This window comes from Salvelinus fontinalis, chromosome 24, assembly GCF_029448725.1.
Source record: "Salvelinus fontinalis isolate EN_2023a chromosome 24, ASM2944872v1, whole genome shotgun sequence".
Taxonomy (NCBI): domain Eukaryota; kingdom Metazoa; phylum Chordata; class Actinopteri; order Salmoniformes; family Salmonidae; genus Salvelinus; species Salvelinus fontinalis.
In genome coordinates, this window is record NC_074688.1 from 38,726,960 (window position 1) to 38,749,477 (window position 22,518).

The 22,518-nt window shown below is 44.5% G+C and overlaps 2 protein-coding genes across 2 annotated transcripts; both read right to left on the reverse strand.

The window, feature by feature from the left end:
* Positions 1-15: 15 nt before the first annotated feature.
* On the reverse strand, positions 16-6,002 carry LOC129822410 (P2Y purinoceptor 13-like). Its single transcript, XM_055880677.1, has 4 exons — positions 5,752-6,002; positions 4,753-4,952; positions 4,260-4,649; positions 16-2,729 (listed from the first exon to the last, which is right to left on the reverse strand). Exons 1-4 carry the CDS (start codon positions 5,801-5,803, stop codon positions 2,262-2,264), a joined length of 1,110 nt encoding a protein of 369 aa, XP_055736652.1. The 5' UTR covers positions 5,804-6,002; the 3' UTR covers positions 16-2,261.
* Positions 6,003-13,937: 7,935 nt separating this feature from the next.
* Positions 13,938-15,414, reverse strand: LOC129822664 (P2Y purinoceptor 13-like). Its single transcript, XM_055881021.1, has one exon. It carries the CDS (start codon positions 15,141-15,143, stop codon positions 14,184-14,186), a length of 960 nt encoding a protein of 319 aa, XP_055736996.1. The 5' UTR covers positions 15,144-15,414; the 3' UTR covers positions 13,938-14,183.
* Between the last annotated feature and the right edge of the window lie 7,104 nt (positions 15,415-22,518).

Consider the following 22,518-nt stretch of genomic DNA (forward strand, 5'->3'; position numbering starts at 1 on the left):
AGATGCTCACAAACATAACTTTGAATCATCCTTTATTAAACCAACCATTCGTTATTAAACCAACCATCCTTTATTAAGCCAACCATAATTTATTAAACCAACCATCCTTTATTCAACCAACCATAATTTATTAAACCAACCATCCTTTATTAAACCAACCATTCGTTATTAAACCAACTATCCTTTATTAAACCAACCATTCTTTATTAAACCAACCATTCTTTATTAAACCAACCATCCTTTATTAAACCAACCATCCTTTATTAAACCAACCATCCTTTATTAAACCAACCATCCTTTATTAAACCAACCATTCTTTATTAAACCAACCATTCTTTATTAAACCAACCATTCTTCCTCTGCAGTGTGTGTACTGATTGGTACACTACATGAGCAAAAGTATGTGGACACCTGCTTGTCGAACATCTCCTTCCAAAATCATGGGCATTAATATGGAGTTGGTCCCCCCTTTGCTGCTATAACAGCCTCCACTCTTCTGGGAAGGCTTTCCACTAGATGTTGGAACATTGCTGATATAACAGCCTCCTCTCTTCTGGGAAGGCTTTCCACTAGATGTTGGAACATTGCTGCTATAACAGCCTCCAGTCTTCTGGGAAGGCTTTCCACTAGATGTTGTAACATTGCTGTGGGGACTTGCTTCCATACAGCCACAAGAGCATTAGTGAGGTTGGGCACTGATGTTGGGCGATTAGGCCTGGCTCGCAGTCAGCGTTCCAATTCATCCCAAAGGTGTTCAATGGGGTTGAGGTCAGGGCTCCGTGCAGGCCAAGTTCTTCCACACTGATCTCGACAAACCATTTATGTATGGACCTCCCTTTGTGCACGGGGACATTGTCATGCTGAAACAGAAAATAGCTTTCCCAAAATTGTTGCCACAAAGTTGGAAGCACAGAATCGTCTAGAATGTCATTGTATGCTGTAGGGTTAAGATTTCCCTTCACTGGAACTAAGGGGCCCGAACCATGAAAAACAGCCCCAGACCATTATTCCTCCTCCACCAACTTTACAGGTGGCACTATGCATTTGGGCAGGTAGCGTTCTCCTGGCATCCGCCAAACCCAGGTTCGTCCGTCGGACTGCCAGATGGTGAAGCGTGATTCATCTCACCAGAGAACGCATTTCCACTGCTTTAAGAGTTCAATTGTGGCGAGGTTTACATCGCTCGGCCATGGAAACCCATTTCATGAAGCTCCCGACGAACAGTTCTTGTGCTGACGTTGCTTCCAGAGTCAGTTTGGAACTCAGTAGTGAGTGTTGCAACTGAGAACAGACAATTTTTACGCGCTACGTGTTTCAGCTCTTGGCGGACCCGTTCTGTGAGCTTGTGCACCCTACCACTTTGCGGCTGAGCCGTTGTTGCTCCTAGACGTTTCCACTTCACAATAACAGCATTTACAGTAGACCGGGGAAGCTCTAACAGGGCAGAAACTTGACGAACTGATTTGTTGGAAAGGTGGCCTCCTATGCCGGTGCCACGTTGAAAATCGCCGAGCTCTTCAATAAGGGCCATTCCACTGCCAATGTTTGTCTATGGAGATTGCATGGCTGTCAGCAACGGATGTGGCTGAAATAGCTGAATCTATTAATTTGAAGGGGTGTCCACATATTTTTGTACATATAGGTGTATTTGCATGAGATGTCTGAGATACTGTGCTTTTGTCTTGCTTTCCAACAACATGTAAAGACTGCATCACCCTATACTATACACACAAACAACATACCATTTCGTAAGCGTGTATGCTACATTGTCACACTCACATTATCTAAAAGCACTCAGTCAAGTTGTTTTCCTTTCTGGTGAAATGAAGAAAAAGGAAAGCATTTTTTGGAGAAGATTAGGGAAAGGGAAGTGAGAGCTGACAGTAAGTTAGGCCAGGATGACTTTGCTGTCATTAGAGACCGAAACATTAGCCTGGGTAGACTCTTGTGCCTGGTACACATTATATTTAGAAAGCCCTGCTGCACTTTGGTTATCTGATGTAACACCAGCCATTTTGTTCCAAAATACTCATCACACATGGGCTATCACCATGTGGGAACACTGCTGTTTATGTGGGAACACTGCTGTTTATAGCCTATTAGACCTGCAACACTGCAACACTGTTTTAGTAACAGAGCCACTTATCCACAAATTATTTGAGGGCTTTACTCTGGTCACAACCTGTCCAGGGGTGAACATCAGGCCAAAATATATTTACAATTGAATAGAGCTGTAGAAAAAAACCATGTCCGTGGTGCTTCTAGACCGAACTGACATCCAACATTCTGTTATGAACCATCTGTGACATCTCCAGCTGAGTGGAGGTTGCCGTGGGCGACTCCAAACCGCCCCGGGGGAGGGGCTTGCGGTTGAGTGTGGCAGTCAATCTTTTCCGGAACATCCTGCACAGGAACACATAGATCAGCGGGTCCAGACACACGTTAGTGGCAGACAGCCAGAGAGTGGTCTCCTTGGCAATGTAGAGTGCGTTTTGCGCCCGACAGTGGTTGTCTATGTTTCGGGTCTGGGTGAGAGTGTAGGGCACCCTGGCGAAATGAAAAGGGGCGAAACAAACAAAAAACACCCCCACCACCACAAAGACTTTGGCCTTTGTCCTGCGGCTGGCCGCTTTGGAGCCACTACGCGAGGCTTTGTAGGACTCGTAGACTTTCCGACTGATGAAGGTGTAACACAACAGCATCAGAGCTAGTGTTCCCCAGAACACCACCTGGGAAGAGGAGGAGAAAACTCCGTAAGGCATCAAACGTCATCATCAGAAAAGCTAAAGGAACATTTTTAATCACAAATTTGTGCTAAGTCCAGGCACTCGTGTGCTTTCGAAAGTTAAAAAGCTTTTAATGTGCTTGGCTAAGTCATTATTAAAATACACCAACGCTTATCGGCCAACGCCTTCGTCAGGGTGTCAACATGTAATCAGTATAAATGCAACAATTTCAATGATTTTACTGATATCAAGTAAGGAAATCAGTCAATTGAAATAAGTTCATTTTCCCTAATCTATGGATTTCACATGACGGGGAGGGGCACAGCCTGGGAGGGCATAGGCCCACCCACTTGGGAGCCAGGCTCACCACCAGAATGAGTTTTTCCCCACAAAAGGGCTTTATTACAGACAGAGATACTCCTCAGTTTCTTCAGCTGTCCGGGTGGCTGGTCTCAGATGATCCCGTAGGTGAAGAAGCCGGATGTGGAGGTTCTGGGCTGAGATTTAGCCAGAGATTTGAATGTTAATTTCTCTACCATAAACCGCCTCCACCATCCAACCGGCCTCACGACCCCAGACCACGTGTAACTATGCCAGCCCAGGACCTCAACATCCGGCTTCTTCACCTGCGGGATGTTCTGAGACCAACCTCCGAACAGCTGATGAAACTGTGGATTTGCACAACCGAAGAATTTCTGCACAAACTGTCAGAAACGGTCTCAGGGAAGCTCATCCGCTCATCTGCATCTGCTCACCTTGGATGTCCACTGGCACACTGGAGAAGTGTGCTCTTCACGGGGGAATCACGGTTTCATCTGTACCGGGTAGATGGCAGACAGCGTGTATGGCGCTGTGTAGGCGAGCGGTTTCCTGATGGCAACGTTGTGAAGAGAGTGCCTAATGGTGGCGGTGGGGTTATGGTATGGGCAGGCGTAAACTACTGACAATGAACACAAATGCATTTTATTGATGGCAATTTGAATGCACAGAAATACTGTGATGAGATCCTGAGGCCCATTGTTGTGCCATTCATCCGCCGCCATCACCTCATGTTTCAGCATGATGATGCACGGCCTCATGTCACAAGGATCTGTACACAATTCCTGGAAGCTGAAAATGTATCTTCTTCCATGGCCTGCATTCTCATCTGACATCTCACCCATTGAGCATGTTTGGGATGCTCTGGATTGACATGTACGACAGCGTGTTCCAATATCCAGCAACTTCACACAGCCATTGAAGAGGAGTGGAACAACATTCCACAGGCCACAATCAACAACCTGATCAACTCTATGTGAAGGAGATGTGTCACACTGCACGAGGCAAGTGGTGGTCACACCAGATACTGATGCCCCTACTATATTTTTTTAAAGTATCTGTGACCAACAGATGCATATCTGTATTCCCAGTCATGTGAAATCCATAGATTAGGGCCTAATGAATTTATTTAAATTGACTGATTTCTTATATGAACTGTAACTCAGTAAAATCTTAGAAATTGTTGCATGTTGTGTACAAGAATGTTGCCCATACTTGGCAGAAGTAGTTGAAGCCCTCGTGCCACAGCATGCCGGCCTGACCCTTCAGAGAGGTACACTTCAGCCGGCCACCAGAGAGCAACGGTGTGCGGTCACTCAGAATGACATTGGGCAGAGCCAGAGAAACCATCACAGCCCAGACGGCCGCACTCAAAGCCTGTCCCACTCCGACCCTCTGGAGGGCGCACTTCCCAAAGGGCCTGACTATCTTGAGGTAACGGTCCAGGCTGATGAGCCCCAGGAGCAGGATGCTGATGTACATGGTGGTGTAGAAGAGAACGGCAGAGTAGCGGCAGTAGAACGCACGCAGACGCCAGGAGCCCACGTCGGCGTCCGCAAGGACCTTCACCGGGATGGACAGAGTCATCAGCAGGTCTGCCACCACCTGTTGACAGACAGGCCATCACATCAGTCATATTGTTAAACTATTCTTGACAGTCAGGCAACTAAATTGGTTTATCACAGAAAATAAATTCTGGTTCCCTTACTACGTTTTTCAGGTAGACCACGAAGGTGGTGGTGCTACGGATGTTGAAGAAGATCCATGCAGCCAGGCAGTTGAGTACCAGCGCAAAGAGGAAGAGGGTGCTGTAGAGACAGGGGAAGACCACCGCCGTCACGCTGGTGTCACGCACACACTTCAGAGACAGGTTTGATTGGCTGCCGTTCATCCTCACGCCCAGAAGAACTTTAGAGAGAAACAGAGAATAAAAAGATATATATATATATATATATCTTATATATAGAGAGCGAGAGCGAGAGAGATTCAGTGCTAATTTACTCTATATTTAACACCCAGAAATATACTCTATATTTAATCTACGTCCTGTCTGTTTCCAACCAATGACAAGTAATATGCAGCACAATTAGAATGCACTTTTTCATAAGACCCTTCACAATGTATGTTTAAAAATATATTTAATATTAATTTGGACATTGTAAATACATCAAGTAGGTTAGTCCTCTGTACAGAGCGGTTCAATTTATGCCGATGATAGACAGTACATTTACTATGTCAGTCGTTTCCTACAACCTCCATCTGTCTGTCTGTCTGTCTCTGTATCCGCTTGGTCTTCTGCTTTACATAAAGAGGCCAAACAGCTCAGAATCACATTCAGTGCAGTAACCGGTGCTATGGCAACCGGGGCACGTTTTCAAAGTTGGATCCATTCAGGGGGTTGTAGACTGATACTCAGAAGACATGGATCCCTTTAAAATCATGTTTCTACAACTTGAGAGATTTGAGCCAAATTCCTGAAAATACACTTGATGTCCCGACACGAATCTGCATTCATTCAGTCTGATTTGGACAGCTCACGAAGAGTGTGCTGTGACGTAGGCCATTAATTGAAAAAACTAAATTGAAATGCTTGAATATATACTCTTCCCTGTGACATTACAAAATATTAAATTGTTATACAGAATTGTTATACACTGTCAAACATAATCATAAATTACATTACATGCATTAATGAAAATGTCCTTACCCTCCTTTGATTGAAGTTTTACTGTTGAAGATGTGAAATTCACCGGGAACATATGAAGAGACAAACTCAGTCTTCACTCAATATGTAAAAGTAAAATATCCAATTCAGCTGTTTTTTTCCCCTTACAATCTTTCCAAGACTTAACAATTTCTCTTTATTTTCAATGGTCATATTGGTTTTCACACCGACCAACAAAACGGTCCATTTGAGCGTACTGTATGCATGTGTAATGGTATTTTCTGTAGGAGGTCTCTGGGTCTCTACATAGAGCTCGTGTGTGGCTGTGTCGTCACAATCCCAATGACTTTGCCAATGAGTGACTTTGCCTGTACCTCCTCTCTTCCTGTTTAATTGTCCACTGAGAGGTTAGTACGGCATGGTGCCAGTCTCCCTGTGCCAGTGTGCGTCAGTTTCACTAGTTGGTGAGCGAGCGGAGAATGCAGCAGGCAGGACACACTTCCTGACCGTGATCTTAAGAGGCCCCCAGGGCCGCACCCCATCCACTCTCCCTGGCCTACTCCTCTCACCCATTTCTCTTTACTAAGTTCAAAGCCCTGTCTTAATAAGGATGCCAAACCAGAGCAAAGCGGCAGTGTAGCGGCGAGCATGCAGAAATCATTTGTCTCTGCTGATTGCTTACTGTCTTCAACTGTGTATCTGTGGGGCCATCTTATCTCCAGACAGGTTTGGATTGATTAGGGCCCAGAGTCCTCAGCACCCTGTCTACTACGTTGCATGGTAGTGTGCATGGTAGTAGTGTTAGGGGCGACAGGTGGACTAGTGGTTAGAGTGTTGGACTAGTAACCGAAAAGGTTGCAAGATTGAATCCCTGAGCTGACAAGGTAAAAATCTGTCGATCTGCCCCTGAACAAGGCAGTTAACCCACTGTTCCTAGACTGTCATTGAAAATAAGAATTTGTTCTTAACTGACTTGCCTAGTTAAATAAAGGTTAAACAAAAAATAATAATAATGAAAGTGTGCAGGGTAGTATGCCGGGTAGTGTGCAGGGTAGTGTGCAGGGTAGTGTGCATGGTAGTGTGCAGGGTAGAGTGCAGGGTAGTGTGCAAGGTGGTAGTGTGCATGGTGGTAGTGTGCATGGTAGTGTGCAGGGTAGTGTGCATGGTAGTGTGCAGGGTAGTGTGCATGGTAGTGTGCATGGTAGTGTGCAGGGTAGTATGCAGGGTAGTGTGCAGGGTAGTATGCAGGGTAGTGTGCAGGGTAGTGTGCAGGGTAGTGTGCATGGTGGTAGTGTGCATGGTGGTAGTGTGCATGGTGGTAGTGTGCATGGTAGTGTGCAGGGTAGTGTGCATGGTAGTGGTGTGCCTGGTGGTAGTGTGCATGGTGGTAGTGTGCAGGTTAGTGTGCAGGGTAATGGTGTGCATGGTGGTAGTGTGCATGGTAGTGTGCAGGGTAGTGTGCAGGGTGGTAGTGTGCATGGTGGTAGTGTGCAAGTTAGTGTGCAGGGTAATGGTGTGCATGGTGGTATGCATGGAGTGGTGTGCATGGAGTGGTGTGCATGGTAGTGTGCATGGCAGCATGCCATGCAGAGTCGGTGTATGCATGCAACGGGCAGGATATCTCAATGCCTCTGTTTTCCTCTTTTATAATTTGCTTGTGTGTGTGTGTGTGTGTGTGTGTGTGTGTGTGTGTGTGTGTGTGTGTGTGTGTGTGTGTGTGTGTGTGTTGTTGTGCTTCTGTGTTTCTTTGACTTGAAGGGTTTGTTCTGTTGTGTAATCTCTAAAACCCACCATCATTCTGTGTAACATGCAGCTGAAACATGTGGCTGAGAGTTTAAGGGCTGAAACCTTTAGTGGAAAAAGTACCCAATCGTCATACTTTAGTAAAAGTAAAGATACCTTAATAGAAAATTACTCAAGAATTACTCAAGAATGCGTGAAAGTCACCCAGTAAAATATTACTTGAGTAAAAGTCTAAATGTATTTGGGTTTAAATATACTTAAGTATCAAAAGTAAATGTAATTGCTAAAATATGCTTAAGTATCAAAAGTAAAAGTAGGAATCATTTCAAATTCCTTTTATTAAGCAAACCAGACGGCACAAGTGTTTGTGTTTTTTAAATTCACGAATAGCCACTGGTAAACTCAGACATCACTCAGACATCCTTTACAAACAAAGTATTTGTGTTTAGTGAGCCAGATCAGAGGCAGTAGGGACGACCAGGGATGTTCTCTGTTTAGTGAGCCAGATCAGAGGCAGTAGGGACGACCAGGGATGTTCTCTGTTTAGTGAGCCAGATCAGAAGCAGTAGGGATGACCAGGGATGTTCTCTTGATAAGTGTGTGAATTGGACCATTTTCCTGTCCTGCTAAGCATTCAAAATGTAACGAGTACTTTTGGGTGTCAGGGAAAACGTATGGAGTAAAAAGTACATTCTTTTCTTTTGGAATGTAGTGGAGTAAAAGTTGTCAAATATATAAATAGTAAAGTAAAGTGCAGATACCCCAAAAACTACTTAACTAGTACTCTAAAGTTTTTTTTCACTTAAGGACTTTATACAACTAATATGAGAAATGAGCTTGCTGAAGCTTGAGTTTTTTCCACCACTGTGATGTCGCTGCCATTTTATTTCGCTACACAGTTTAGTTATCAAATATCTGACTTCCTGTGTAATAGTGTTTTTTAAATAATTTTTTAAAAAGAAGGCCAGAATGTGTAATGGAACCAGCAGTGAGTGACACTTCTTTCCTTGGAAATATCCAACAACTGTTTGTTACAAAACACACAATACCATAATAAGAATAGTTTCTCTAGCACTGAGGAACCTGTATGAAATAAAAGTCCAACTGACAAACTTCTGTTATGGTCATTCATTGAAGTTATTGAAGTTATTGAAGGTTATTTACAGAAGTGCTTGAAAAGGTCAGTTGTGTGTTGTATGTGAAATACCATTTACTATCACTACTATTATCATTGTTTTGATGGACTCAAGTGACTACAATGGCAAGTGCTGTTCTTAGGTTAGTCACGCCCTGATCTGTTTCACCTGTCTTTGTGATTGTCTCCTCCCACCTCCAGGTGTCTCCTGTTTTCCCCATTAGTCCCCGGTGTATTTATCCCTGTGTTTCCTGTCTCTCTGTGCCAGTTTGTCTTGTTTTCCCCATTAGTCCCCGGTGTATTTATCCCTGTGTTTCCTGTCCCAGTTTGTCTTGTTTTCCCCATTAGTCCCCTGTGTATTTATTCCTGTGTTTCCTGTCTCTCTGTGCCAGTTTGTCTTGTTTTCCCCATTAGTCCCCGGTGTATTTATCTCTGTGTTTCCTGTCTCTCTGTGCCAGTTTGTCTTGTTTTCCCCATTAGTCCCCGGTGTATTTATCCCTGTGTTTCCTGTCTCTCTGTGCCAGTTTGTCTTGTTTTCCCCATTAGTCCCCGGTGTATTTATCTCTGTGTTTCCTGTCTCTCTGTGCCAGTTCGTCTTGTTTTGCCAAGTCAACCAGCGGTTCTCCTAGCTCCTATTTTTTTCCCCAGTCTCTGTTTTTTCCTAGCCCTCCTGGTTTTGACCCTTGCCTGCCCTAAAACCGTGTCCACCTCCCTGACCCCTCTGCCTGTCCTAACCTCGAGCCTGCCTATCCCCTGGTACTGTTTGGACTCTCGCCTGTCCCCGACATCCCTTTTGGTTTAGTAAATATCGGAGCTCAATCATCTGCCTCCTGTGCTTTTAGATAGTTGAAAGCAAAGTTCACATGGAAACACAATGTCAGATATTTAGTATTTATACATCAACTCAATGTGTTATCACTGTGCTTCATCTAATAGCACAAGCCAATAACCTGGATTACAGTTGAGAATGAGATGACATTAAAGTACATGGTGCGATGTGATCGACGCTGTTCAATATTCTACACAGATTATTACAGCAGTTGTGAAGATCTCCACCGACCTGCGACCTTTGCACTCTATCTTGAAACATGCACGTTTTCTATTATTACATAAGCCATTTATAGTTACAATAACCTCAGTCGCCATGGATGTGTTACTGATTTTAAGGTGGAATAAATACTGTTAAATTAGTTTGTTGCATAAATACGGTTACATTAGTTTGTTGAATAAATACTTTTACAATAGTGTGTTGGAAAAAATACTGTTACATTAGTTTGTAAGATGGCCTTAACCTATTACTGCTCTTTACTGTATTGCACAAGTAATATTAAATTGTGTTTGGTTGTCAGTGCAACCAAATATCAACAATTGAAAGAAAATACAGCGGCCAAAAAAAGAATGTGAACCCTTTGGAATCAACTGAATTTCTGCATAAATTGATCATACAATTTGATCTGCTCTTCATCTAAGTCACAACAATAGACAAACACAGTCTGCTTAAACTAATAACACACAGATTATTGTATTTTTCTTGTCTATATTGAATACATCATTCAAACATTCACAGTGCAGGATGGAAAAAGTATGTGAACCCTGAGGGTAATGACTCCGAAAGCTAATTGGAGTCAGGAGTCAGCTGACCTGGAGTCCAATCAATGAGACGAGATTGGAGATGTTGGTTAGATCTGTCCAGCCCTATAAAAAACGCTCACAAAATTTGAGTTTGCTATTCACAAGAAGCATTGCCTGATGTGAACCATACCTCGAACAAAAGAGATCTCAGAAGACATTAAGGGTTATAAAAGTATCTCTAAAAGCCTTGATGTTCATTAGTCCACGGTAAGACAAATTGTCTATCAATGGAGAAAGTTCAGCACTGTTGCTACTCTCCCTAGGAGTGGCCGTCCTGCAAAGATGACTGCCAGAGCACAGCGCAGAATGCTCACTGTGTAATGCTTGTCGTTGGAATGAGGTGAGGACCAATGCGCAGCGTGATAAGTGTCCATATTCAATTTAATAACTGAACACTAAGAATACAAAAATAACAACGTAAATGATACAAAACGAAAACGAAACAGTCCCGTATGGTGAAAACACAGACAGGAAACAACCACCCACAAAACACAAAGGAAACAGGCTACCTAAATATGGCTCCCGATCAGAGACAACGACTGATACCTGCCTCTGATTGGGAACCATACTAGGCCAAACACATAGAAATATAACCATAGAACAAAACAGAAAAACTCACGCTCTGACCAAACTAAAATACTCCACCATAGTCTTGGCCCCCTTCTGTGATACCTTAGGAGCGGCGACCCTCATCACCGACCCTGGATTCGAGACCCTAGTAAAGGGCACCACTGGACTGAGGGGCGCCTCTGGACTGACGGGAGACTCTGGCGGATCCGGACTGGAGGGAGACTCTGACGGATCCGGACTGGAGGGAGACTCTGGCGGATCCGGACTGGAGGGAGACTCTGGCGGATCCGGACTGGAGGGAGACTCTGGCGGATCCGGACTGGAGGGAGACTCTGGCGGATCCGGACTGGAGGGAGACTCTGGCAGATCCGGACTGGAGGGAGACTCTGGCAGATCCGGACTGGAGGGAGACTCTGGCAGATCCGGACTGGAGGGAGACTCTGGCGGATCCGGACTGGAGGGAGACTCTGGCGGATCCGGACTGGAGGGAGACTCTGGCGGATCCGGACTGGAGGGCGGCTCAGGCGCCTCCGGACTGACGGGCGGCTCAGGCGGCTCAGGACAGATGGGCGGCTCAGGACAGACGGGTGGCTCAGGCGGCTCAGGACAGACGGGAGGCTCAGGCGGCTCAGGACAGACGGGAGGCTCAGGCGGCTCAGGACAGACGGGCGGCTCAGGCGGCTCAGGACAGACGGGCGGCTCAGGCGGCTCAGGACAGACGGGCGGCTCAGGCGGCTCATGACAGACGGGCGGCTCAGGCGGCTCAGGACAGACAGGCGGCTCAGGACAGACGGGCGGCTCAGGACAGACGGGCGGCTCAGGACAGACGCGCGCCTCAGGCGGCTCAGGACAGACGGGCGGCTCAGGCATCTCAGGACAGATGGGCGGCTCAGGTGGCGCTGGACTGGAGGGAGGCTCTGGAGGGTCCTGACTGGAGGGAGGCTCTGGAGCATCCGGACTGGAGGGACACACAGGAGACTTGGTTCTTAGAACAGGCACAGTACTCACCAGGCTGGAGAGATCTACTGGAGGCCTGGTCCTTGGAGGAGGCACAGGATAGACCGGTCCGTGGAGGCGCACTAGAGGTCTCGAACTAAGGGCCTGAACAACCCGTCCTGGCTGGATGTTGATTTTAGCCCGGCACTTGCGGGGCGCAGGTACAGGACGCACTGTGCTGTGCAGACCCACGGGAGACACAGTGCGTAGGGCTGGTGCCATATAACACGGACAGAGGAGACGCACTGGAGACCAGATGCGCTGAGCAGGGTTCATCGCACCTGGCTCGATACCCACTCTAGCCCGGCCGGAACGAGGAGCGGCAATGTAGCGCACCGGGCTATGCGTACGCACTGGGGACATTGTGCGCTTCTCCGCATAACACGGTGCCTGCCCGGACCACCTCTCTCCACGGTAAGCACGGGAAGTTGGCTCAGGTCTCCTACCTGACTTAGCCACACTCCCCGTGTGCCCTCCCCCCAATACATTTTTGGGGCTGCCTCTCTGGCTTCCAGCCTCCTCATACCGCCGACTCTCCGCCTTCGCTGCCTCCAGCTCAGCCTTGGGGCGGCGATACTCTCCAGCTTGTGCCCAGGGTCCCTTACCGTCCAGAATCTCCTCCCAGGTCCAGGAGTCCTGCGATCGCTGCTGCTGCCCGTTACCACGCTGCTTGGTCCTTTGGTGGTGGGTGTTTCTGTAACGGTTCTCTTCGTCTTCCTCTGATGAGGAGAAAGAAATGTCGGACTAATGCGCAGCGTGGTACGTGTCCATAATATATTTTAATGAAATATCACTGGACACAGAAAAACAAAAGGAACAAGAGAATAAATGAAAACCGAACACAGTCCCGTATGGAACAAACACTGATACGGAAAATAAACACCCACGCAACCCAGGTGGAAAAAGGCTACCTAAGTATGATTCTCAATCAGAGACAACTAACAACACCTGCCTCTGATTGAGAATCATGCCAGGCCAAACGAAAAAACCAACATAGAAAAACGAACATAGATAACCCACCCAACTCATGCCCTGACCATACTAAAACAAAGAAATAACAAAAGAACTAAGGTCAGAGCGTGACAGCGCAACCCAAATGACGTTTTTTTGTTATAAAAGTAATATTTATCGAACAAAAATAACATTTATTGTGTAACTGGGAGTCTCGTAAGTGCAAACATCCGAAGATTATCAAAGGTAAGCGATTAATTTTATTGCTTTTCTGACTTTCGTGACCATGCTAATTTGGGGCTAGCTGTTGTAGCATTGATTGATACACTCACAAAAGCTTGGATTGCTTTCGCTGCAAAGCATATTTTCAAAATCTGACACGATAGGTGGATTAAGAACAAGCTAAGCTGTGTTTTGGTATATTTCACTTGTGATTGCATGATTATAAATATTGTTAGTAATATTTTGCGCCCTGCAATTCAGCTGTTTTTTAGGAAAATGATCCCGCTAAAGGGATCCATAGCGCAGAGAAGTTAAGAGGTGTTAACCCCGGTGTCCTGGCTAAATTCCCAATCTGGCCCTCACAATGTCATGGTCAATTAATCATCCCCAGTTTACAATTGGCTCATTCATCCGCCCTTTTCTCCCCTGTAACTCTTCCCCAGGTCATGGCTGTAAATGAGAATGTGTTCTCAGTCAACTTACCTGGAAAAATAAGGGTTTAGAAAATGTAAAAAATGACTGAGGTGAGGGCAACAGCACGATAGTCATTTGGGCATGTCACCTTGTTTTTCTTGGGCACTGGGACAATGGTGGTCTACTTAAAGCAGATTAGGACATCACCCTGGGACAGAGACAGGTTGAATATATCTGAGAAGACATCTGCCAGTTGGTCAGTTGGTGATTATTCACTCTTGAGAGTTTTTATCATGTCAGCCTCAGAGAGCGAAAGCACCTGGTCGTCAAATCCAATGTATTTTTTCACATAGATTCCACGTCACAATACGTTGACAAATTACGTTAAAACATTGATTCAACCAGTTTATACCCAATGGGTGGCTTTACATGCCCTGTGATAACAAGCTAAAGTAACAGTGAAATAACAGCTTGTGTGACCAAATTCATTTTACATTTAGATTTTAGTCATTAATCAGACACTCTTATCCAGAGTGACTTACAGTTAGTGCATCCATCTTAAGGTAGCTAGGTGAGACAACCACATATCACAGTAATCCAACTTGCTCTACAACAAATATGGGTAGAAACATTTTAACAAGTATAGAACAAAAGAAAACCAATCTAAGACAAAGTTGTTTAGTTTTCCTCAGGAAATTTTATTCAAATCCCCTATTTAGCCTACAATATGTTTTTGTCTCAATTAGAGAAATGTCCAATTGGATGATACTCCTCCCTGTCTATGTTGAGCGGTTCTCTGTGGTGCCTGATGTTATTTGTGAAGGATCCCTCCTCTGTTCAGCATCCCCATAAGTTTCTCTCTGAACTCCCTGCACAGGAAGAAGTAGAGGAGTGGGTCCAGGCAGATGTTGACGGTGGACAGCCACAGGGTCACCTTTTGAGCGATGTTGATGGAGTCTTGAGAACAGCCCATGACATTGTCGGTCTGCTGAATGGTGCGTGGGATCCGCACGATGTGTAATGGAATGAAGCACACAGAGAACACGACCAGAATCAGAAAGACACGGACCTTTGTCTTTTTCTTGCCCTGGATGTTTTCACTGCCGGAGTTTCTGAAGGACTGGAGGACCTTGTTGGTGATGCACATGTAGCAAACTACAACCAGTATGCTCACGGCCCAGAACAAGGCATCCATGAACACAACCACCACTGTGTGAAGTCTGACCCCGGCTGGGCTCTTCATGGACATACAGGAGGCATCCGTCTTGTTGCTGGCACCCTGATTGGTCAGGATAATGGTAGGGAGAGCAGTGGTTCCAAACAGCGCCACCCACACAGAGACAGACAGTACCTTACCGAAGACCAGGTTCTGGCCCAACAACCTGCCACAGGGCCTGACGATCTTGAAGAAGCGGTCCAGACTGATGAGGCCCAGTAGAGTGATGCTTGTGTACATGCATGTGTAGAAGATGACACCTGAGTAGCGACAGGAGAACAGTCGTATCCCCACAGATGACGTAGGAAGTTTACTGGCCGCCACAATAGGCAGGGTCAGGGTCATGAGAAGGTCAGCGGCCACAAGGTTCTTCAGATACACCATGAAGGTGGAGGTTGAGCTCAGGTGCAGGGAGACCCAGGACGCGACCCCATTCAACATCAAGGCAAGTGGGAACATTGCAAAGTACAGACATGGGATAACCACGTCTAGGTCGTGATAATTGAAAGAGCCACAGTCCAGAAGAAACAGGGGGGATGTCAGGTTAGATGTCATTGTAGCATCTGAAAAAAGGGAGAAGAAAAGTTATGGAAATATCTCAGTCAAATCCATTGTTTGCCAAATGAGGAACTTATTCTAGGACTTTCCTAGGTCAATGCGAAAACATGCAAAATGAAGACACTGAGGAAAACCTTTGAATCCCCTTGCATCATTTAACATGATTTGCATTGCTTTTGTTAGCATTAACAAGCTAGCTAGCTGCCACAGAGTGACACAGCCCCGAAGCTAGCCCTGAGCCAGGCCCACCTCCCGGCCTAGTCTGTGATCACTCGGAAACACAGCTGATGCCTCCCGGACTCTACCTCAACACGGCTAGAATCCACTACTCCACCAGATACTTGTCGTAAGCTCTGGACCTTTGCATCGAATCATCGCTGCTAGCTAGCTGCTACCGAGTGGCTATAGTGGCTAACGCCCCTGCCCTGAAGCTAGCACCAGTTAGCCCTGAGCCAGGCACATCTCCTGGCTAGTAAACAAAATTACTACAACTACAATACCTCTTTCGCCATCTGGCCAGGACCCTTTGTCGTCACGGCGTCCCGCCGTACCACCACGACTGGTCCGCCGACGTAACTCCATTCGCTGTGCCCTCAACCGGCCTTTGCCGGACGTCGGAGCAGACGCTTCTACTTACGCCGGCCTGCTGACTTCAAACGCTGTGTCTCACGCGGGCTAGTGTAGTAAAGACTGCCCCGCGGCTTCCCTGTTCCATCTATTGCTGTTCACTGGACCCTATGATCACTTGGCTACATAGCTGATGCCTGCTGGACTGTTCATTAGTCACGATACGCCATTTTGTTTATTTTTTTGTTTATCTGTCGGCTCCAGCCTAGAACTCAGGCCCTGTGTGTAGTTAACTGACCCTCTCTGCCCATTCATCGCCATTTTACCTGTTGTTGTTGTCTTAGCTGATTAGCGGTTGTTGTCTTACCCATTGTTGTCTTAGCTAGCTCTCCCAATTAACACTTGTGATTGCTTTATGCCTCGCTTTATGGCTCTCTCAAATGTCAATATGCCTTGTACACTGTTGTTTAGGATAGTTATCATTGTTTTAGTTTACTGCGGAGCGCCTAGTCCCACTCAACATGCCTCAGACATCTCCTTTGTCCCACCTCCCACACATGCAGTGACCTCACCCAGCATAACTAGCATTTCCAGGTCTATGCCCAAACAGTTCGAGTTTATAATTTAAAAAATTAATCTCTCCAGAAATAAGTCTCTCACTATTGCTGCCTGTTATAGACCACCCTCAGCTCCCAGCTGTGCCCTGGACACCATATGTGAATTGATTGCCCCCCAGCTATCTTCAGAGTTCATTCTGTTAGGTGAGCAAAAATGGGATATGCTTAACACCGTGGCAGTCCTACAATCTAAGCTAGATGCCCTCAATCTCACACAAATCATCAAGGAACCCACCAGGTACAACCCTAAATCTGTAAACAAGGGCACCCTCATAGATATTATCCTGACCAACTTGCCCTCCAAATACACCTCTGCTGTTTTCAATCAGGATCTCAGCGAACACTGCCTCATTGCCTGCATCCGCTATGGGTCTGCGGTCAAACGACCATCCCTCATCACTGTCACTAGTCCCCGGGTATGCAACTTTTCATGGAAGTCAGGAACCAAGTCAGGAAAGCAAAGACTAGCTTTTTCAAATGGAAATTTGCATCCTGTAGCTCTAACTCCAAAACGTTTTGGGACATTGTGAAGACCATGGAGAATAAGAGCACCTCCTCCCAGCTGCCCACTGCACTGAGGCTAGGAAACACTGTCACCACCGATAAATCCACGATAATTGACAATTTCAATTAGCATTTCGCTACGGCTGGCCATGCTTTCCTCCTGGCTATCCCAACCCCGGCCAACAGCTGCACAACCCCCGCAGCTACTTGCCCAAGCCTCCCCAGCTTCTCCTTCACCCAAATCCAGATAGCAGATGTTCGGAAAGAGCTGCAAAACCTGGACCCGTACAAATCAGCTGGGCTAGAAAATCTGGACCCTCTCTTTCTAAAATTATCCGCCATCATTGTTGCAACCCTTATTACCAGTCTGTTCAACCTTCTTTCGTATCGTCCGAGATCCCTAAAGATTGGAAAGCTGCCGCGGTCATCCACCTCTTCAAAGGGGGTGACACTCTCGACCCAAACTGTTATAGACCTATATCCATCCTGCCCTGCCTTTCTAAAGTCTTCGAAAGCAAAGGTAACAAACAGATCACTGACCATTTCGAATCCCACCGTACCTTCTCCGCTGTCCAATCCGGTTTCCGAGCTGGTGACGGGTGCATCTCAGCCACGCTCAAGGTACTAAACAATATCATAACTGCCATCTTCATCGACCTGGCCAAGGCTTTTGACTCTGTCAATTACCGTATTCTTATCGGCAGACTCAACAGCCTTGGTTTCTCAAATAACTTCCTCGCCTGGTTCACCAACTACTTCCCAGATAGAGTTCAGTATGTCAAATCGGAGGCCCTGTTGTCCGGACCTCTGGCAGTCTCTATGGGGGTACCACAGGGTTCAATTCTCGGGACGACTCTTTTCTCTGTATATATCAACGATGTCGCTCTTGCTGCGGGTGATTCCCCTCTACGCAGACAACACCATTCTGTATACATCTGGCCCTTCTTTGGACACTGCTAACTAATCTCCAAACGAGCTTCAATGCCATACAACACTCCTTACGTGGCCTCCAATTGCTCTTAAACGCTAGTAAAACCAAATGCATGCTTTTCAACTGTTCGCTGACTGCACCCACCCGCCCGACTAGCATCACTACTCTGGACGGTTCTGACTTAGAATATGTGGACAACTACAATTACCTAGGTGTCTGGCTAGACTGTAAACTCTCCTTCCAGACTCATATTAAACATCTCCGATCAAAAATTATATCTAGAATCGGCTTCCTATTTCACAACAAAGCCTCCTTCACTCACGCCGCCAAACATACCCTTGTAAAACTGACTATCCTACCGATCCTCGACTTCGGCAATGTCACTTACAAAATAGCTTCCAATACTACTCAGCTTCCAATAGCTTCCAATACTCTACTCAGCAAACTGGATGCAGTCTGTCACAGTGCCATCCGTTTTGTCACCAAAGCCCCTTATACCACCCACCACTTCGACCTGTATGCTCTAGTCGGCTGGCCCTCGCTGCATATTCGTCACCAAACCCACTGGCTCCAGATCATCTATAAATCTATGCTAGGTAATTCTCCACCTTATCTCAGCTCACTGGTCACGATAACAACACCCACCCGTAGCACACGCTCCAGCAGGTATATCTCACTGGTCATCCCCAAAGCCAAAACCTCCATTGGTTGCCTTTCCTTCCAGTTCTCTGCTGCCAATGATTGGAACGAATTGCAAAAATTGCTGAAGCTGGAGATTTACATTTCCCTCACTAACTTTAAACAACAGCTATCTGAGCAGCTAACCGATTGCTGCAGCTCTACATAGCCCATCTGTAAATAGCCCACCCAATCTACCTACCCCATCCCCATGTTTTTATTTACTTTTCTGCTCTTTTGCACACCAGTATTTCTACTTGCACATCATCATCTGCTCATCTATCACTCCATTGTTAATTTGCTAAATTGTAATTACTTTGCTACTATGGCATATTTATTGCCTTACCTCCTCACGCCATTTGCACACACTGTATATAGACTTTCTTTTTTCTATTGTGTTATTGACTGTACACTTGTTTATTCCATGTGTACCTCTGTGATGTTGTTTGTGTCGCACTGCTTTGCTTTATCTTGGCCAGGTCACAGTTGTAAGTGAACTTTTTCTCAACTAGCTTACCTGGTTAAATTAAAGGTGAAATAAATACAAATACATTAGCTTATAGACCTGTATCTACATCACTGAACTATCCCCACCTCTATCCCTATATTTAGTTAGCATTAGCTTATAGACCTGTAGCTACATCCTCACTGAACTATCCCCACCTCTATCCCTATATTTAGTTAGCATTAGCTTATAGACCTGTATCTACATCACTGAACTATCCCCACCTCTATCCCTATATTTAGTTAGCATTAGCTTATAGACCTGTCTCTACATCCTCACTGAACTATTCCCACCTCTATCCCTATATTTAGTTAGCATTAGCTTATAGACCTGTATCTACATCACTGAACTATCCCCACCTCTATCCCTATATTTAGTTAGCATTAGCTTATAGACCTGTAGCTACATCCTCACTGAACTATCCCCACCTCTATCCCTATATTTAGTTAGCATTAGCTTATAGACCTGTCTCTACATCCTCACTGAACTATCCCTATATTTAGTTAGCATTAGCTTATAGACCTGTATCTACATCACTGAACTATCCCCACCTCTATCCCTATATTTAGTTAGCATTAGCTTATAGACCTGTATCTACATCACTGAACTATCCCCACCTCTATCCCTATATTTAGTTAGCATTAGCTTATAGACCCGTATCTATATCCTCACTGAACTATTCCCACCTCTATCCCTATATTTAGATAGTATTAGCTTATAGACCTGTATCTACATCACTGAACTATCCCCACCTCTATCCCTATATTTAGTTAGCATTAGCTTATAGACCTGTATCTACATCATCACTGAACTATCCCCACCTCTATCCCTATATTTAGTTAGCATTAGCTTATAGACCTGTATCTACATCCTCACTGAACTATCCCCACCTCTATCCCTATATTTAGTTAGCATTAGCTTATAGACCTGTATCTACATCCTCAATGAACTATCCCCACCTCTATCCCTATATTTAGTTAGCATTAGCTTATAGACCTGTATCTACATCACTGAACTATCCCCACCTCTATCCCTATATTTAGTTAGCATTAGCTTATAGACCTGTATCTACATCACTGAACTATCCCCACCTCTATCCCTATATTTAGTTAGCATTAGCTTATAGACCTGTATCTACATCACTGAACTATCCCCACCTCTATTCTTATATTTAGTTAGCATTAGCTTATAGACCTGTATCTACATCCTCACTGAACTATCCCTATATTTAGTTAGCATTAGCTTATAGACCTGTATCTACATCCTCACTGAACTATCCCCACCTCTATCCCTATATTTAGTTAGCATTAGCTTATAGACCTGTATCTACATCACTGAACTATCCCCACCTCTATCCCTATATTTAGTTAGCATTAGCTTATAGACCTGTATCTACATCACTGAACTATCCCCACCTCTATCCCTATATTTAGTTAGCATTAGCTTATAGACCTGTATCTACATCCTCACTGAACTATCCCCACCCCTATCCCTATATTTAGTTAGCATTAGCTTATAGACCTGTATCTACATCACTGAACTATCCCCACCTCTATCCCTATATTTAGTTAGCATTAGCTTATAGACCTGTATCTACATCCTCACTGAACTATCCCCACCCCTATCCCTATATTTAGTTAGCATTAGCTTATAGACCTGTATCTACATCACTGAACTATCCCCACCTCTATCCCTATATTTAGTTAGCATTAGCTTATAGACCTGTATCTACATCACTGAACTATCCCCACCTCTATCTCTATCTAAGTTACATACATAATAGACTTGCCATATTTGTTTATGACTTTCAAAGTTTCTTTCTTTAATAATTGATGCCAATGCCGTGAGAACCATTGGCAGTAACAAGGGAGTGTACGTTGCTTGACACATTCATTATTTTTCATTTTCAACTAGTGTACAATACAACATCAATTGAGTATTGAGCATAAAGGTTACCTTATATAATCATCTGACTATTTGCTATAGGGAGTTATTTTAATGATTTGAAGTGACAACCAGCTGAAGTAGGACTGAAATACTGAGACTGGAGTGAATGGTGAGAGTTGTAGTGTTTAGATAGCAGTACTAATGTGTGGTTTCCTCTGTCTAGGCTCTTTAATTCATTAGCATTATTAAGCATTAGTAGTTAATATAATTTTTCAAGTCAATGTAGTTGGTGACATCTGAATCATATTTCATTTGAGTGGATGTTACGAAACTCACTTCAAATACCTGTTTTTGAGCACTAATGAAATCCTTAAACCTTTTTTCTCCATGAATAGAAATCTCTTGAGACAACAAGAGAAGACAACCCACACATCTGTGTAAGGCAAATAATCATAAATGTTTTATAACTCTTTATTAATAAATGTTCAGATACTATAGAACCAGTAAACAAATAAATAACAATTTATTAACTATACCTATAAACCCCATCATAATCTATTTTAAGCGTACCTTGATGAAGCAATGCATAACACAGTTCAGAGTAAAGATAAGAAGACGCAAGTGAACTTTACTCACCTACCTGAAGAGAATCAGTGATCAGACAGGACAGTACTGTGGTGTGGAACTCTGCCACAACGCCAGTGTACAATTCATGAGACTCACACCTTGAATTTCCATTGAAATACCCAAGAAGGCTCTACATGTCCAGACAGATGCAAATCCAGGGAAATCCAGGGAAATAGAGTGACACTAAAGCAACAGTGAGAACAGGTGAGAACAGGTGATAATGTTATTGTGACTCTCTAATGCAGTGTATCACTTACCCAACATTATTTAACACACTATAGTAGTATTGTGTAGTATATAGTATAGTATATAGTATAGTATATAGTATAGTATATAGTCTTGTTTTGACATACTTTAGATTAACCTGACAACCAGAAATATATCTGAAACCTAATAGGACCACTTTATTCCTTTATTGGCATGTAATTTAAATAGTATATGACATGAAGTATACTTTACTTGTCCATTTACATGGACATTAATTTTGTGATTTCAACATACAAACAAACATAAACAACACACCATAGTAATACAATATGGAAAACACCGGAAAGCTAATAGTTAGCCCAATGCACACATATTCAGTCCCTGCGGCCTACTGTCCAAACATGCATTGGTACTATATGCAAAAAACCCCCCACACAATCATCACCGCAATCATCATCGTTACAAACATCATAAAAACAAGATGCTGTATTCTGTCTCTTCTCTTAATGTAAATGTGTGGACTTCAGTAGTACATCACACCCCGTGGATTCATTTTGAATATACTAATATACTTTTCCCACATTTTGTTACGTTACAACCTTATTCTAAAGTGGATTAAATAGTTTTCCCCCCTCATCAACCTACACACAATACCCCATAGTGACAAAGCAAAAACAGGTTTAAAAAAAATACATGAAATATACATTTACATACCGTAATTATTCAGACCCTTTACTCAGTACTTTGTTGAAGCACCTGTGACAGCAATTACAGCCTCGAGTCTTCTTGGGTATGATGCTACAAGCTTGGCACACCTGTACATCTCCCATTCTTCTCTGCAAATCCTCT

Coding starts and splice junctions, on each gene's coding strand:
- LOC129822664 (XM_055881021.1), bottom strand. CDS start 15,143: ATGACATCTAACCTGACATCCCCCCTGTTTCTTCTGGACTGTGGCTCT.
- LOC129822410 (XM_055880677.1), bottom strand. CDS start 5,803: ATGTTCCCGGTGAATTTCACATCTTCAACAGTAAAACTTCAATCAAAG. Junction 4,650..4,752: donor TGGTCTACCTGAAAAACGTA/GTAAGGGAACCA, acceptor GTCTGTCAACAG/GTGGTGGCAGACCTGCTGAT. Junction 2,730..4,259: donor GCTTCAACTACTTCTGCCAA/GTATGGGCAACA, acceptor TCCTCTTCCCAG/GTGGTGTTCTGGGGAACACT.